This window comes from Lonchura striata, chromosome 12 (genome assembly GCF_050655825.1).
Source record: "Lonchura striata isolate lonStrDom1 chromosome 12, ASM5065582v1, whole genome shotgun sequence".
Classification (NCBI taxonomy): Eukaryota; Metazoa; Chordata; class Aves; order Passeriformes; family Estrildidae; genus Lonchura; species Lonchura striata.
The window spans coordinates 13055961-13073126 of NC_140714.1; the positions used below are offsets into that span (position 1 = coordinate 13055961).

A 17166-nucleotide genomic window follows, 5' to 3' on the forward strand; every position below is an offset into this window, starting at 1 on the left:
ACATCATGTGAAGTGCTTGAGAAACATTGTGACAACTGAGAAATATTAATTGCTGAAAAGGTACATCAGGACTTCCTGGGACTGTGTGGCTGTTTTCTTTGCATTAGACTTTGTTATACTTGAAATTTTATATAATATGAATATTTAGTTTGGTTGGTTTTTTTTTTTTAAATCCCTTTTCAACTTCAGCAAAAAACATTAAGTTGGGGAATTTAATAGCAATCTCCAAGCTTTGCATTTTCAATGAAAATATACTTGCCAGTGAAATTTTCTAAACAGAGACTTTGATGTAGAATTGTTGCTGAAGGAAAATCAAATTACTTCAGTCCTGGAAGTAAATTTACTACATCCTAGCTGTGACACTTGGCATTGGAAGGCAGCTAGACCATTTAATATGGGAACATACTGAATAAATGAGTTGTGTTCAAATTCATCTGCTTCTGTTGGTCCTTTGGAACTTATTGATCTGGGCAAAGTCCTGGGGAATGTGTTCAGCTCCCATCCTCAATGGGGTTACCATGAATCCTACTGCCTTGGAGCATGACATCAACGGAGCTAAGACTGCTGTCTTCCTTCAGTCATCTGTGCGGTGTTAACTGTATATGCTTCTAACTGATTATTTTAATTTTGGAAGAGATCTTTGGGTGTTGACAGCATTTTTTCTGGGTTTTGTTAGTGCAAAATTAATTAAAACTTGATTGCAGTTTAACAGGTTTGCCTGAGAGAGTCTTCAGTCCTGGTACCACAAAAAAAATAATATCCATTGGTGTCAGATTATTGGTAGTAAGATATTTTTGGTGTTATGAGCAAGGTTTGACTTATTCAAGTCTATGTATTTCATGGTATGGAATAATTGTAATAGTGATAAAGAGCAGCAATGTATCTTGTTATCCCATGGTGACATAAATTTTATTATCTGTACACAGCTGTAGCTGAAGTGTTGATCTGTTTTTTAAGATCTATATCTTAGACTTACTTCCATTCACTAATGTGTCAAGTTCCATAATCACTTATTTCTCTAAGTGCCTGTGTATCCTAGTTTTCAGATTCATTTTACTTATTGTTTAGCAGGGTGATCCTGGTGTACAATTAAAATAAATTACCCAAAATAGAACTTTTAGAACTATTCAAGGTTGTTGCTGACATGCCTAGGTAGCTAACTGTAAATGTTTGAAATATACTTTATATTCCTTTCAGAGAGATTTAAGAAGTTAATTGCTAAGACATAATGTTAGACTGGAAAAAATAGAAAACAGCTCTAAAATAATGTATTTAGAAAAGCTGAATGTCTTTTGCCCTTCAAACACATCATCTGTCATCGTTTACTTTTCGGACTTCATGTCAGTCTATGCATGTGAAAGCTGAAACAGAGAATGTGTTCACATACTTGATTTCTCTATTCCTCTTTCCTTTTCTTTGTAAGCCAGCAGTCTGGATTTCTATTCTTAGAGCCTTCAGCTCAAAAAAAATTCCTGAAAAACCCCCAGAGCCAAGAGATTCCTAAGACACTGTCGGAATAATACATTCCAACATGCAATAAAATTTTCTTGCTTTACATCTTTAACAGACACAAAACAGAATGAAGCTGATGGCTGATAACTATGATGATGACCACCACCACTACCACCACCACCACCATCACCACCACCATCGGTCTCCTGGGAGGACACAACACAACCACAGACCCTCTCCAGATCAGGTTCGTCACCTCTTTCTTCACCCTCAGTTTTATAACTTTGTTATTTTGTTATTTCAGAATAAAATAAATTTTCCGAAGAGCTAATAAGCAATGATACGTTCTTTGAACCGAGGCTAATAGTGCTGGTATTTGTTTCCGTCCTGAAATAGTTTAAAATTTTGGCTTTTTGTCTAGTGCCTTTATTTCTCTGGAGTAGAAAAACAGTCTGTAGAAACCAGTAACTCACTTCTGATGAAGGAGCCTGAGGAAAAATTGAACAGTGCTTTTATATGAAAAATCATTTTTTGATGCTAAAATAGGTTATAAGTTCATAATGTCTGGGTAGAAATAAAAGGGAAAAACAGGGATGAAAATATAATGGGGATGTATGATGGACTACTTAATTGAGAGAAGGAGGCTAAGAGGCAAATTACACATTTTTACAGTGACCAGTGGAATCTTGTTAGAGTCAGGAGCAGGTAAGAATGAGAAAACATGATTTCTTGGATACTAACACAAATTAAAAAACCCAAAACCACAAACCATAAACCTGAACAGCATAATATATAATCATTTGAATTCTTGGAACATGTTAAGAACAACTTTTTCTGTCAGAAAGAGGAGACGGGAATTAAGGACTTGCTGTCTTGGTTTGGTTCTGTTTCTGATTAACAGAGATAAGTTGGCTGAGTTTATAAAAGAAGGAAAAATTGTATGGAAGTATCTGTAAAATAAAAAAGTTTTGGCTTTATGCAAGGAATGGAATGAAAAAAAAAGCAAAATGAAGGCAAGAGATGTGAAAAAACAGGTAATAACCACCACAGTCTTGCTGAAACCCAGACACTGTTTTCAACTTATTTAAGAAACCTGAACCTGTGAAAGAAATTTGAGGCACAAGACAATGTAAGAGAGCTAATATTCAGTCAAGTGCTTTTCAATGCATGGTAACAGCTTATTTAGGGAAGAGAATGGATAAGGAACATAATGAAAGTCAGTGTTAAAGCATATTCAAGAACATTGAGATGTTATATGAATAGTAGAAATAGGTGCATGGTTAAAGATAGAGCACATAAAATAGTAGCTATTTTACTAGTATTTACTAACACTTGTACTTTTAATTTTTTTCCTAGGTGGTAGTTTTGGGCCATTCTCTAAAAAAGAATGCAGGTCTGGCATACCCATCCTATATTTAGCGTGCTTGAATTTGCCAAGGAAAATTATATCAAGCAAAATCTAATTTCCTTGGATAGGGTAACTGGTTTTGTGGTTGAAGCAGAAAGCGGTAGCTTTTAATTTATCAGGTGTTTAGCACTGTCCCACCAGATATTTTAATATGCAAATAAATACATAATTTTGTAATGTAATTAATGACTAATGTAAAATTAATTGCAATAATGAAAGTTTTAATTCAAAAGATATATTTTTATTTAAATAATAATGAGATGGGTATGCAACCAACAGACAAATTTTCCATTGCTCATTTTTAGACAGGAGGGCTAGTTACAGCAGGGTTCCAAAGAGGTCTGTCTTTTATCTGATTCTGTGGAGTATTGTTTTTGAGATTGTTTCAGTGATGAAATAGAAGTGCCATTAATATTTTTGATTGTGAATAGAGGTGTAAGAAGCCCAAGCACAGCAGGAGCAGTCAAACTGCTCAATAAGCTGCTTCAGTCTTGATAAACTGGAGAGGATCTAGAATAAGTCATGTGAAATTTGGCAAAGACAAGTCTGCTTATAGGGGAGAAGTCACAGCTATTGAGGTAATAGCATGGAAAAAGTAATCTAAATTGCACAGTGGAATACCATTGCAATGAAGTTGGAGCTAATTCTAGGATAGATGTAATACTGAAGAAGAAGCAGGATGCAATTCTGTTCCTTTGAGCACTGCTGAGAGCTCATCTGAAAAGCTGTTTACAGTTTTGATCTCCATACTTTAGGAAACATAGACAAAGTAGAAACGGACAAAAGGAGAGCAACAAGAATGATAGAAGTTTTAGAGAACATGACCTGTGAGGAAGGCTTAAAGAACATGGTTTGTTTAGTCTAGAAAGTACCAAAGGGGAGATATAAGTCTTCTAATACATAAAATGTTGTAAAAAAGACGATGATCAATTGTATTCCAGTGCCCAATGGAGAAAGGCTAGGAGCAGTAAATTTAATTTTGCCAGGAACAACTAGGTTAGTTTTTTAAAAGAAGACTTTTTCACTATGAGTCTAATGAATCTGTAAGTGGAAACAAAATGTGGACATTCTTTCATATATATGTAATGGAAGGTCCTTTCTTGAAGGTTGCTAAGAACAGGTTAGATGAATAGAGCTTTATTTCAGCTTGTGTTGGACTCAGAATTGGTGTTCTGAAGTGCTGTCATCCAAAAATTTCCACAAACTCTGTGAACAATAGATTAGCCTAGCATATGTTTACTTGTAAAGAAAGCAAACAGGAGATTCATAGCAAAATCCTTGCTGCAATAACCTTTGAGAAGAGCACAGTCAAGGGTAATCATGAGTGAACTCCAGACATTGCTTTATCTTACATTTTTTCAACCATGGATTTTACTTTTTTCTTTATTTTTTGTATTGTTATTTACCCCTCTTTCCAGTATTCGTTTGTGCAGCAATTTGATTGCTGGGTGGCATAGAAACCTGCATTTCCCATTCAGCATTACACACAAATTCTAGGTATGTGACTATAGTCCCACATGTGATTTAAAAGCACAAAATAAGATGGGAAAATAATAAGCCTGCAAATCATCAGAGGGCATTCTTTGTTTTTTAAGGAGATATAGTTGTGCATGTTGTAGCATAAATACTGTTTAATTTGGTGAATGCTAGGGAGGGATTTTGAAAATTTTCTCCCACCTTCTTGAGAGGCAGAGACAGCTGAACAGTGTTAATTTGAAACATTCTTCATTTTTGTAGATAATATTGTATTTTCTAATCCACATGCTACACTCATAAAGAGCAATGCATGCTATTATGTCTGTAAAGTATGTACATGGGCAGTGGAGTGAATTTTTGCAACAAAGAGTAAGACATTTCTGTACCCTTTGTAAAGAGAAAGGTGTACCAGAGGGCCTTGGAAAACCTTAGAAGATGCACATCCTGTTTGAAATAGGCATAATTATGAGAAGCTTTCCTCTTCAAGTATTGACATTTTTAAAATTAGTATGTTTTTGTTATAACTCTTACCTCATTTCTAATCCTGCCAGGGCCAGCATGTGGCAGAGTGGCTCTAGACCTAGTGAAGAACAGGATCTCTGACTTCTTTTGAAAGAACTAGTTGAGCACCGTTTTTTAGATACAATGGATGTGTTTTGGTCTTCTGGCTGCTGCTAGGGAACAAAGACAAATTTCCAGACACTTTTAGGCTTTATTCCCTCTTTTTTTGATCTCTAGGGAGAGGCATAGATGGGTGACCTTTTTTTGACATCCTTGTCTGGACCTAACTGTGGTCAAGTTGTAAGGAAACTTTGTAAAGAAGTCTTTTACAGTTGGTCATGATGTGATCTCTAGTTATTTTGATACATCTGATTTTTATTTGACATAAATGAATTTCTGGGGATTGAGTGCTGCCATGTCAGTAACATATACTAATAGTTTTTTACTAGTCTTGAAAAAAACAAGAAAAAAAAGATAATTTTGCAGCTTTGCACAAAAACTTAAATTTATTCTCTTCAGTTTTGGCTTGAGAGTTGGCAATCTTTCTTAATTTCCACCTGGAAACATTTTGGCAGTCAGTGTGTGTCCTGAAGTGCAGGTATAATACTCCTAGACTGAAAATGAGCTGAATAAGCATTTTCCTCTAGCTTCAGTTTCCAAGAAACTGTAGTATGTAGCCCCTTGCAGAGTGCATTACAATAATCTAATCTGGATTGTTGCATCTAGGAGTTATCTGGAACAAAAAAATCCTATGGCTAAATAAATTGGAACTTCCAGATTTTGCAGCTGTCTTGCCCCACAGTGCAGACTTTCTCCCAAACCTTACTGTCCAGCTCCCTGACTCGTATTTCTCACCTCTACATCCTTACTGTTTTTCCTTAAACCTTTTTGTCTTGGCCTCAATTGCCCACATCATCTTTCAGTTTTTTTTTCCTTTTGTAGAAAATGTTTTGAAGGAAGTGCCTGCTTGTGTCACACCAGTGACTGTATGCTCTGTTTGCTCAAGCAAATTGCTCTTGTTGAAAGTTGTTAGGCATCAGCACATCTGTATTCCCTGCCACAGCTGCCTCTCTGGGCAGCCCTCCTGTCAGCTGTGTCCTTTCAGGATGGGAGCAGGCCTGTGAGTTACCAGCCAGCAGAGAATTCTGCCCTGCTAGCCACAATTCTGGCCAATTTGTGACCTCTAATTCCCTTTGGTTTTCTAATCTCTGGAGCCTCTCAGTCCCTCCCTGTTGGTTTCCTGTTCTGAGTTTGAGGCTCTAGTCACCCATATCCTCTTACTGTTCATTTCTGTGGGCATTTTTCACCCCCTGTTCCAAGTCCTTACAGTCCTCAATTTACTGGCATGTGTGACCAATCTCTAACCAGGATGGTCTCCACATAATGAATAGCAATCCTTGGTTATCACCCAGGACTTCTCCAGATTCGTGAGAACATTAAGATGTGGTTGGCAATTCTAAATTCAAGATTCTGCTTATGGACTACTTAGTAAAAAACTGTAATTGATTACAAAATTGAAAGTGGCATCTCTGCAGGAAAAATAATGTAGGTAATCTGACATGAGTGTGTCTCAGATTAAGTTAGTCTGATGTCATTCTTAAAAGGAAATTAGGCTATTTCAGAGGTCATAGGGAATAACTTGATTCTGCATTAACACAGTGTAAGACTGGAGGTATAATATCTGAATAATTTTCATACTTTAGATTTTATTGCCAATCCTGATGATTATAACAACTATCAAATCTTCTTACTTCCCATAGTACTGGAGATTTTTGAATAAATAAAATGTACAGTGTTCCTAATCTCCTAAGAGTTTCCTGAATACCTGAGCTGTAGTGGATTCAAAGCTGAATTCTTTACTCTGTGGTCACCAGGGCTACAAATATATTTTGATTTTGTTTTATGAGAGATTATGTGCTCATAGAAAATAATCAGATTTTTAGAAAAATGTGAGTATCATAGGGTATGCTTTAGGAACTGGATGCCTTTCAAAAAGTTGGCCCTATTCTTAGAAGCTATAATTGAGGATGGAATGTCACATGGTGCCTAAGCATGTAAAAAGATGTCCTTTTACATCTTTTAATCCTGTCTGACTACACAGATTTTTTTCCTATTTAAAACATTTTTGATGGGTCTTCTACAAGATGTAGTGTTTAGAAGTAATTTGTTACAAATTCACCAACAAGTTTTCTGTTCCTCTGAGATCTCATCAAGGAGGCCTAAAAGGTAGTTCAAGGTGTCTGGACTACCCTCCTATCTAAAGGAAAAGTCCTCCTTACCAGGAGAGAGATGGGGCAGGCTGTATCTCTGGAGCTTTCCTTCCTCCAGTCACAAAGCCAACTGTTCCAGAAGGAGCCTGTAGCTGTCTTACTATTAAATGTGCCTCATTTTAAAAGTATGCTGGCAAACTCCAGCATTTGAGAAAAGAAATTACATGCAGTGACGTGTGAAACTTGACAACAAACTGACTATTGCCAAGTAGGTGTATGCCACTAAAAACTAACTTTTTGAAGAAGACCATGTGCTCTGAAAAAAAAAGTGTTTATTGATTTGTAAAGCGGTGACTGGTCTTGGCAACAGGTCCTTATTCATCAGCTGGAACTGCTAAATATCCTTGGAGTTGCTGAAAGACGATATGTGAAAAACTCTAAACAGGTCAGATGGGATTTTGTTTTAGGTGGATGACTTGGAAATCCGAACCACAGGACAGTCAAACAATTATTATTATTTTAGTGTCTGGATCCTGATCTACAAATCACTGTATTGATCTATATGTAATTTTAGGGGAAGGGGCAGTATGCTACTTTGTGTATTTTGGTAGTCCTGGTCGTTAGCGTAATACCTTGTATTCTGTGGCCACCCTGGAAAATTGCCAACCTCAAACTTCTGAACAGGTCTCAGGAATATCAAAACTGAGATTTTTTCCTTAAAAAAAAACCCAAAACAAAACCAAACAACAAAACCTAGCAGCCATAAAAACATAAAACAGAGTATTTTAGCTATTTTAGCTAATGCAAATAACTATGGTTATTTGAAAAGCATAAAATTCTTCAAATTTTTTTAGACTGTGAGTAGAAAGTTCAGGCAGAGCAGAAGTTTAGTACCTGGAAAAAGGAAATATCTTGTTTGGGAATTTTCTGCATCATTGAAACTTTGTCTTTTAGTCTTCAAGAATAAAGAAGAAAAGAGAAAAGGAGGAGAAAACCAATGACACTGTCCTACATAAAAGGAGTGATATGATATAGCTGCTTAATGCACTAAATTGGAATTACTGCCTTCCTCCCCAAGCCAGATTTTGTTTAATATTCTGTGTGTTTCTTTATCCTGTATGTTTACACATTGTTTTTAGGCAGGTGTGAGCTTGCTCTTGTCTGTTCCCCAAATGGATGTGAACTTGTTCTGCTGGTGCCTCAAGCTGCAGGGCAACATGCAATTGCATTAGCACAGAGCTGAGCCTGCACTAAGCTCATTGGAGTCACATGGATTTATTTAATTTAGGAATTTGGGCAGGGCAAGGTTTGCTTGTCAGTACATTCAATATAAACAATCTCAGGCATATCCACTGTAAATAACTAGTATTGTGCTGAATTAGTGTTTTGAGAACTCAGAAGTGCAGTGCAAATTAGTCAGATAAAAGCTTTCAAATTTTTAATCTTTCATCTAATTTTTCTTCTTTGCTGCACATATTATTCTTCTGGAACAAAGAACTTGTGATTCATATCGCACATTGTTCAGACTTGTTGAACTGAATGCAACAAAATCCTATTTGTATCATGGTCACCTTTAAAACACCAATATTCCATTTAAGTTGTATGCAATTTTCATGGCTATATTGTTTATTATAAGCAGCTACTGAATGGCAAATGCTTCTCTTCTAATGAGAAAGTAACTTCTGTCTAAAGCATTTGCCAAAACTCAGTGAGTGTTATCATGTGCTTATTTCAGTAGATATAGAAAATTTTGCCTGACATCTATCCAGGTATTTCTGTCTACTTTGTCCTAAGAAGAAAACAGAAATAGCTTTCCACAGAGGCTTGCCCACGTTTTGAGGTTTGGCTTCAAACCTAAGTATCATTGTCAGTTGCATTGTACTTGTGATGGAAGAAAAGAAAGAGCCTTCAAGTTTGGAAGAATATCTCTGAATTGGAATTTATCTTTCAGGAATACTCTGGTTCTTGATTTGCTGCCATTTTGCAGTTACAAACTTTGTGAGCTACTCAAGATTTCTCACTTGAAAGTAAAAGCCAATGGAATTTGAAATATTTATTAATGCATTTGTTATTCCTGCCTCTTAATTGCAATTATACTATAGCCAAGCTACTTTTTAAATATCTTTTAATGATATTAAATTTTAATTTACAAAAAGACCAGCTAAACTGGAGTTGTATTAAAAACAAGAAGTAGGAAATAGGTTTTGCTGTCTTTGATACTCCAGGAGATGGATTTTTCACATTGAAAAGTTATACTTCTCTTTGCTTAGAGAAATTAATTTATTTTATATTTTGAGGTTTAATGAATGTGATATAAATGTATACACACTGAGCAGTGTGTATATTTATATATATCTATATTTATATGTTAGCTTTCCAGCCTTTTCCACATATGGAAGAATTTTTTGAGATCATGTTTAGCTGTAGAAATCTCTCCCCTTCACTTCCCCTGAATGCGTGTGTTATAATATACAACACTTATATAGAGGTTTACATTTATCTTACATTTCTTAGTAGAAAAATTATCTGCCACCATCATAGTCTAAAATAGGTCTTTAGACCAACTGAAAGAGCCAAAAATGCATTTCTGGGAGACAGTAACTTGATAACAAAAGTTGCATATCTGGCGCTGGTTACTTAAGTGAGATAACATGTCACAGGCTTTCACTACAAAGGGGACCATAAATTTTTGCATTGCAAATCTGATTTCACGGACCACTTCTTGTAAGAAGCATTGAGTTTCCGCTTCATCTAGTGATAAAACTTTAGAATGCATGAGTATCTGGTGAAACATCTTATTCATGTTAATGCTGGTCTGGGTGCTGTAAAGTAAATGGTCAGAAACAACATTTTGCTTTCCCCCATGACTGTATTTGTGATTGATTTTAACCCAACTATATACAAATAGAATAAATGGTGAGATGGGATTTAAGGCCATTTTCATAACTGGGTGATGCATGGTCACTTGTGACCCTTTCTGTTATGGATAACTTTGAAAATAGACCTCTGACATAAATACATATTGCTGAAGCAATTTTTAAGATTTATTCAGCTTTTTGAATATACAAATGAAACATAAAGACCTTTTAAAGCTCTATATCCCAAACACTTAAATGAATCCACTTTTAGTCTTTGCACTGTTTAGCTACAGGCTCAGTTCTTCAAATCATTCATGCACAAAACTTCCATAGTCAATTGTTCCGTGCATGGAGAATTTGTGTGATTTGTCCTCAGCTATGTTTGCTCCTAGAAACTGAGCGGCAGATGAAAGTTTCTCTAAGCTCTGAAAGGTTCTGATTTTTAGACTAAGTTCTTGATTTGAAAGAAATGTCATTGCATTGCAGGTAGATTTCTTTGTAAAAAGGGGGAATTAATATTAGTAAATGTAAGTATTTGCTGTAAGTAGGACAATTTCACAGTTCAGAGCCAGCAGTTACACGTTTAATGACCCATTAGAGGCTGTAGATAATAAGGAGAGCAGTGTAAATCAGTCATCAGAAAGTTAGTTGCAGAGATGAGCAGGTTATCACTAGATTTATTTAACCCAAGTTAAGACTAATTCTTAGCATGCAAAACATGAAAGGGAAATGCGATGAGCCTTGTCAGGAAGGGTCTCCTATTGTGGGAAGAGAGCCAGGAAAGCTTAACTCATCAAGTTTTTAATGTTGCCTGTATTGCGAAAGCTAGAAAGAGATCGGGATTTTTAATTTTTTTTAAGAATAGATTTATAGAGATACTTGCATTCCACAGGAGTGCAGGCGATTGTGCTCTAACCAAATTTTATACACATATTTTCATGAGGTGGCCACATAATAATGCAGACTTTTGCAGGCTTCGAGTGCACCTACATTAGGGTTTTAGTTCTCATCAAGAATGCAGATTTGAAGCAAATCCTCCTGGTCATTCCCACTTCTTGCATATGATTCGTATTCAGATGTGGTGTTGGATTGGGCACCCCAAGTTCCTGTTTTATTCAAGTTAAATGAAAGATATATTACAGGAGGTCCTCCAACACTGTGAAATTGCTAAAGGGAACAGTTTTGGACAAAATTAATTCAGAATACCCCCCAAGACAGATGTATTGTACAGAGGTGACTCTCAGGACCATTGTAGGGGCTGTAGATCTGTTGCTGTTGGAGCACAATTATTATCTCCTGCAGCTACTCCATGTTCACCAGAGATCAAGAATATGCAACATGCAGAATGGCAATGACTGGGCTGACAATTTCTGACATTTGATTATTAAAATTTTGTAGATTGACCTAATTAGGTGTAGACCATGATTAGAGTTCTCCTTTGTTTCTAACCTTTTGTGTGAGGCAGCCCCTGTAACCTGAAGGCCACTGTCCCAAATTTACTGCTGACACAGATGAACCTTAGAGAATTGATGGCTAAGAAATCTGCCTGCAAAGCTTGCATTGAGATAGACTCCCATAACAAAACAGAAAATGTCTCTGTACAGCCTTCTACATCTGTGTGTAGTGTTTTCCAACCACTGTTTATTAACTTCCTCATTTTGATACTTTGAAGCCATATTTGAGGTTTTGTGGCAATTGGATCAGAGCAGTAAATCACATTTAGTGACAGCAGATACTTTTTTTTTGAAGATAGTAGGCAATTATAGTAAATAGCAGAACAGAAATCTAAGAAAAAAGCAAAAATATGAAATAAAATCAACGATTTAAAAAAGCCTTAATAGTATTTGAGATTATTCCACTTTACTATAAATACAGGTCCAAATTAGATGCTGAGATGTCTACCATAAAAATACAAGGCATTCAATATTTTAAACACTCCAAATTGTTAACAATTTTATGACAAGTGTGTATACTAATTTCTCAAGTCAAATGGTATCTCTCAAACTCTGGGTGTTTTCCTGTTTCGCTTGTCAGTAACTGAGATTTTGCTTTGCAGTTTTTGTCACTGAATTGCTATTCTTGACCTTATAAACCAATGAAAGATCCAAGTTTAAAAAGCAGTTAATGTACACAAACATTAATGAAAAATTGCTTGATTGCAGTTTATTGTTTGAAAGAGCCATAGATTAATGATTCTGTAGGATACACACACTGATATGAAAAACTAAGCATACTTCTGGAATCCTCTGTTCCAATATTAATAAATGATAAGGCATAACTGCAGCTTTTATTTTGTTCACTGTGTGTCAAGAATGCAAAAATAAGTAGTGAATTTTATTTGTCTCAGAATTTCAGTGAAGAATTCTATGTTCCTTCCATTATCTGTTTGCACTGAGGCACCAAACAGCTTCTTGATACAATATTTTATTCATGGAACCTGTCAAAATTACAGTCCTGATTCTTATGTGCTTTTTATCCAGTGCTTTTGGGTACTTGTTCCTATCCATATAGAAAAATTTGTAACTGTAAGCTAGGATTTACACCAGTTGAGAGTGGTTTTGAGGTTGTTCTTAGTATTAAAAGTTTAAAATACAGTGATTTTTTAAAAATTATTTTTATTCAATTTTATGTTAAGACAGAGCACTGTGCTTAATTTTACAAAATTGCTAATAAAGATTGGAAAATATGTAATATTTTTTTCTGTACAAGATAAGATGGATCATGGCATACATTTTCATTGAAACAGATGTGAGGAAAAATTATGGAAGAGGATTTTTATTAATTGTAGGTGTTAAAGGTTAAGTGGACTGTGATCATAATGTGGACTACTCAATAATTTCTTCAATTCTTTAAGTTAAACATTAATTTGGATATAATTAACCATGTATTTTAGAAAGTATCTAAGACTTGATGTGATATCTTCAAATCATCCAGAAATGACAAATTACTTAAAAATACATCCTGTATTTGCAGTGTAACTATATCCTCTAAATCTCTATCTAGATGTTTTTTACTAGACAAAAGATCTGTCTCCTTTTCTCTATGTTACTTAATAATGATCAGAAAATCCTTTAATGTTTTCTGAGGGATCATTTAGGTTGAGTCTCCTGTTTCTCACTGCCAAGTTTATTTTTCAGTAACTTTCTAGCTGTTTCCTGATCTGTTTACAGTCTTTCAAATATTCACAAGAGTGTGACATGAGGACCAGATGTGAAATTCTCTTAATGGTCTTATGCTACTGTCTAGAGATGCAGCAAAAGTTCTGAGTTTTCTTTCTCTGCCTGTATTTGTCTTGGCAAATCCAACATTGTACCACGTGTTCATTTCCACCCTGACCTGTAAAGACCTTTTTGATGTCCTTGATTTCAGAAGCAGTTCCCTTTCTTCTAGGCCTGCCTTATATGTTTTCAGGCATGTGTGTATGTGTCTGACAACATTTATTCAGATAATTCCACATCTGTTCACTTTTCCAAGAAGACTGTTAAGCTTTTCTTTCAGGTCATGGGAATATGGAACAAGTTTGGGATGAGAAAGATATTCCTGGGTCCCCTTCCTTCTCCAGAAAATATTCATTCAGTACAGAGCTAATTGTTCTGACACTGTTTCATGTGGCACATAATCAAATGCCTTACAGAAATCTCAACATATTATTTTAAAGCACTTACCTTATCAAAAAGAGTCTCTCTGTAATTGGAAAAGATAGAAAGTTACTTTGACAGGGCTGGTGCTCAATAAAGCCACAATGATTGATGTTAACTGAGTTCCAGCTTTGAATTTATTGCTTTTTGTATATCAGGATCAGTGTCAAACTATATTTGTCTTTAATTACCCATAAAACTCTTTACAAATATTTGACAGTATTTGATTTTTCAACTCTTCTAGAATTCTGCCAGAAGGAGATGGCACAAATAATTGAAGTAAAAATGAATGTCTACCTGTTTGAAGAATTGCAGTACTCTAAAGAGCAAACCGGCTGTGTGTAGTTAGGGGTCACTACTACCTGTTGTAGTGTCCATTTTGTTGATTTATTGCTGGTTTTAAGGATATCACCAAAGATTAGCTAATGCATTATGTTAGTGAAATAGGATCAAACTACTCAGTGGAAAAGAAATACTTCAGTGTTTCTTCAACCTCTAGTCTGGCAAAAACTCTTGTCAACTTGAAAGTTCAAGTAGCATTAGTGGGCCTGACCAGGAGTGGCTCCTGCAGAATTCAGAGGGAATAATTGTGTGTGAATAATTCAGTGAGGCAAACCCAGCTCATTGGGAGTTTTACAGAACCTGTGTCTTTGTTTCAAAAATGAATTAGGATATTCAGGCCTTACTCTGCCTTTGATTTTTGGTGTATTTGTGCAGACCTTCAAACTCAGATGTGTTCCAAGTTAACTGTAAAAAATTTACCACATTTCTCCTGCATTAAATGATAGCTAAGTTTATAGTGGACTGTCAGATTTCTTTACTTAATTCAGCAACATGCAAGACATCTATCTGAACATCTGGTTTGTAATAACAGTTGACATCTGGGAGCTCTTTTTTATTCCAAGAATGGGTTAGAAACAGTAGTGATACTGGCAGTGTATATTTTCAGGCTAAAATTCCTGTCCATTTCAATCATAATTAATTACCATTTATTTTATTAAATTTTTAGATTTAATAAAGTCCAGAAATAGGTTACACCAGCTAACTTTCAAGGTTTTGCAATTATTGAATGTATTTTTTAAATGTTTCTAAGATATTAGTGGGTGAATTTTAAGGATAGCTAAAATGATATGATTTTATTTGATTTTGAAATCTTGAGTTAAATGAAAAACACTGCTGTGAATCTCTAATTTCTAGCAGCTGAGTATCATCATTGGGCAGAGTGGAACTGTATATAGAGATATCTGTGCACGTGCACATCTCTGTGTGTATAGATAAAGAGTCATTGCAAAATTGCAACCTCTGTGTATCTGGGGAAGAACATTTCAAGCTCCTGGTTTAGTTCATGTTTATTTTTTAGATTTTATTAGAATTTATTTCATTATTCAAGTTTATAATAAATGTGGAGAAAGACTATCTGCTTTCAACTTATCTACTATAAATTAATCCCCTTTAAAACAAATTCAAGAAATTGTTATGAATTTTTGTATTTGTCATTAAAGTTATTTATTCCTAAAACTCAAGATGAATAAACCTAATGGTTCAAAACTGGATAAAAGGGGAATAACTATTTAATAGCATCCATAAATGTGCAGTGTTTAACATGGCTTGAAAAGATAATTTAATTGATAACATTTTGGAAAACTGTATTTTCACTTTAATGATAATATTTTTGGTTATTCAGCAGTTTTGTATATTTTAACAAAATGTAAGATAATTTGATTAATTTTTTTTTGCTTCCTTAAAGCTTTGACCTTTTTATTGCTCTCAAAGTTGGCTTGAATTGCATGCAATTAAAAAATAGATAATCTTTTAATATTTAATCTTAAAATCATCTTCCTACACAGTTTTAACTGGGAGGGAAAAAAATTTACATCATTGTTGTTGTTTTTTCGGTTGCTATAGATGCAGATTCTTGTACATGTAACACAAACTTGTTCAGTTGTGTTCACTGGCTTATATTAAAAAAAAGTCGTGCTGTTAACAGCCAAGAAAATTGTATTTTATATGCACCAAAGTAACAAACCTTTCTTTCTTTCTTTCATTCCAATGCCAACACCTTCTCTGTGCATCTCCTCCTGTCTGGCACACAGGATGATGAGGAGGGTATATGGGCATAGCCGTTCCTATAAACCAAAGTTCCAGTTTTGTTTTGAGGGGTGAGAAACTCTCTTTTCTCTCTTTTTCATGTTGCAATCTAATTGTTATGTTTTCTTTTACACTGCATGGAGCTGTGTGTTTCTTGACAAGTGTGCTTGTGAATGCTGTAAGGATGTTTTCTCATACGCAGTGAAAAATGAAACTGTGTCTAATGGTTTAATGGTCTAGTGGTTTCTTTTTTTCATAACTTATTGTGTTTAAAGGTGTAGGTGGATACAGAACTTTAAAAGCCATATATTTGTATGTGCCTAGACAATTTTCTTTTTTTCAGTAGGTAAGTTCTTTAAACTTGTATTAATTTGCTGTACCATCTCTAAAAACCCTGTAAGAGCACTGTAATATCTTTGCAGAATGTGTATGAAAGTTTGATACTTAAGAAAGTTTGCCACAGATTAAGCATGCAGTTTTACTAGAATAGAATTTATGATATGCATAGAAAAACATGAGACTACCTCTTTAGCTGAAATGTTTCAGTGAAATTTTAAAACAAGGAGCAGATATTTAGTAAGGGAAGTATAATCTCTCTGTGCAAGGCATACTCTTTCCTGAAATATTATCATAGAATAACATCCCTGCAATAATTTGCTTGTAATATTCAAGAATACAAAGTGCAGCTTAAATTGTTTGTCTCTCAAATTATGTGTAAACACTGTATTATGGTGTGTTAGGTATTGGTTGATGCATATCCACTTGTTTGGGGCTTGCCTTTGAAGCTGTGGGTAATTTGCTGTGGTCTCAGTGTTGCTGAGGACACCAGGCTTTGGTGAATTGCTTGTAGAAAATGTTGCTCACAACTTCTTACAGGAACAATTTTATTTACTTCAATGGGCTTGTTCAGAGGAGCAAAATTTACTCACATAGGCAAAGATTGTCTTATTAATTTTCCACACATTATATTGCTTTTGGCTTTTTACCATTCTACCTCTCACACTCTGCTGATATTCATAAGAAGTATGGCTGAGGGAAATCAAATCTCTCAGTCAAATAAGTGTATATTAAAAAACAGCATTAATAAAATTAAATTTGGTGTATATCCATCTAATTTAGAAAAGCTTCTATGTATTTTTTTTTTTTTGTTACTGCAGACATATATCAAAAGCTAATTGTGAACATGAAGAAAACAAGGGACACAATGAGAATGAACATGAGGAATATATTTTACGTTGGAGAGGAAAATAGAATAGAAACAAGTTAATTTTAAAAGTATTTGAACTGCAAGAATATGGGTTTCTATATAAAATCTTCACCTTACTATTTTGTACATATTTGTCATAATTTGTAGTTATACAGTTTAAATTATTTAAACTGTGACTGTATTTCCATTGCAACCCGGAACATGTTTATGAACCAAAGCATATTTTTGCCCTTTTAGAGACTCAAAACCACATTTGATTTGGTTTAAGAAAACCTGTGTATAAAGAATACAATGATTTTGAAAGCTGGCTGACAAGAGACTGAGGGAA

The 17166-nt window shown here is 34.9% G+C and overlaps 1 protein-coding gene across 18 annotated transcripts in view; it reads left to right on the top strand.

The window, feature by feature from the left end:
- ERC2 (ELKS/RAB6-interacting/CAST family member 2) overlaps positions 1-17166 on the top strand; it is a 413687-nt gene that overhangs the window by 289969 nt on the left and 106552 nt on the right. For all 18 annotated transcript variants that reach the window (XR_014958159.1, XR_014958156.1, XR_002465646.4 and 15 more), the window contains 2 exons: positions 1568-1699; positions 15637-15702. Coding sequence is in view for 1 of the 18 variants with exons in the window: in XM_021532844.4 (XP_021388519.1) it covers positions 1568-1699; positions 15637-15663 (159 nt within the window). In the remaining 17 variants the exon portion in view is untranslated. The remainder of the gene's footprint in view (positions 1-1567; positions 1700-15636; positions 15703-17166) is intronic.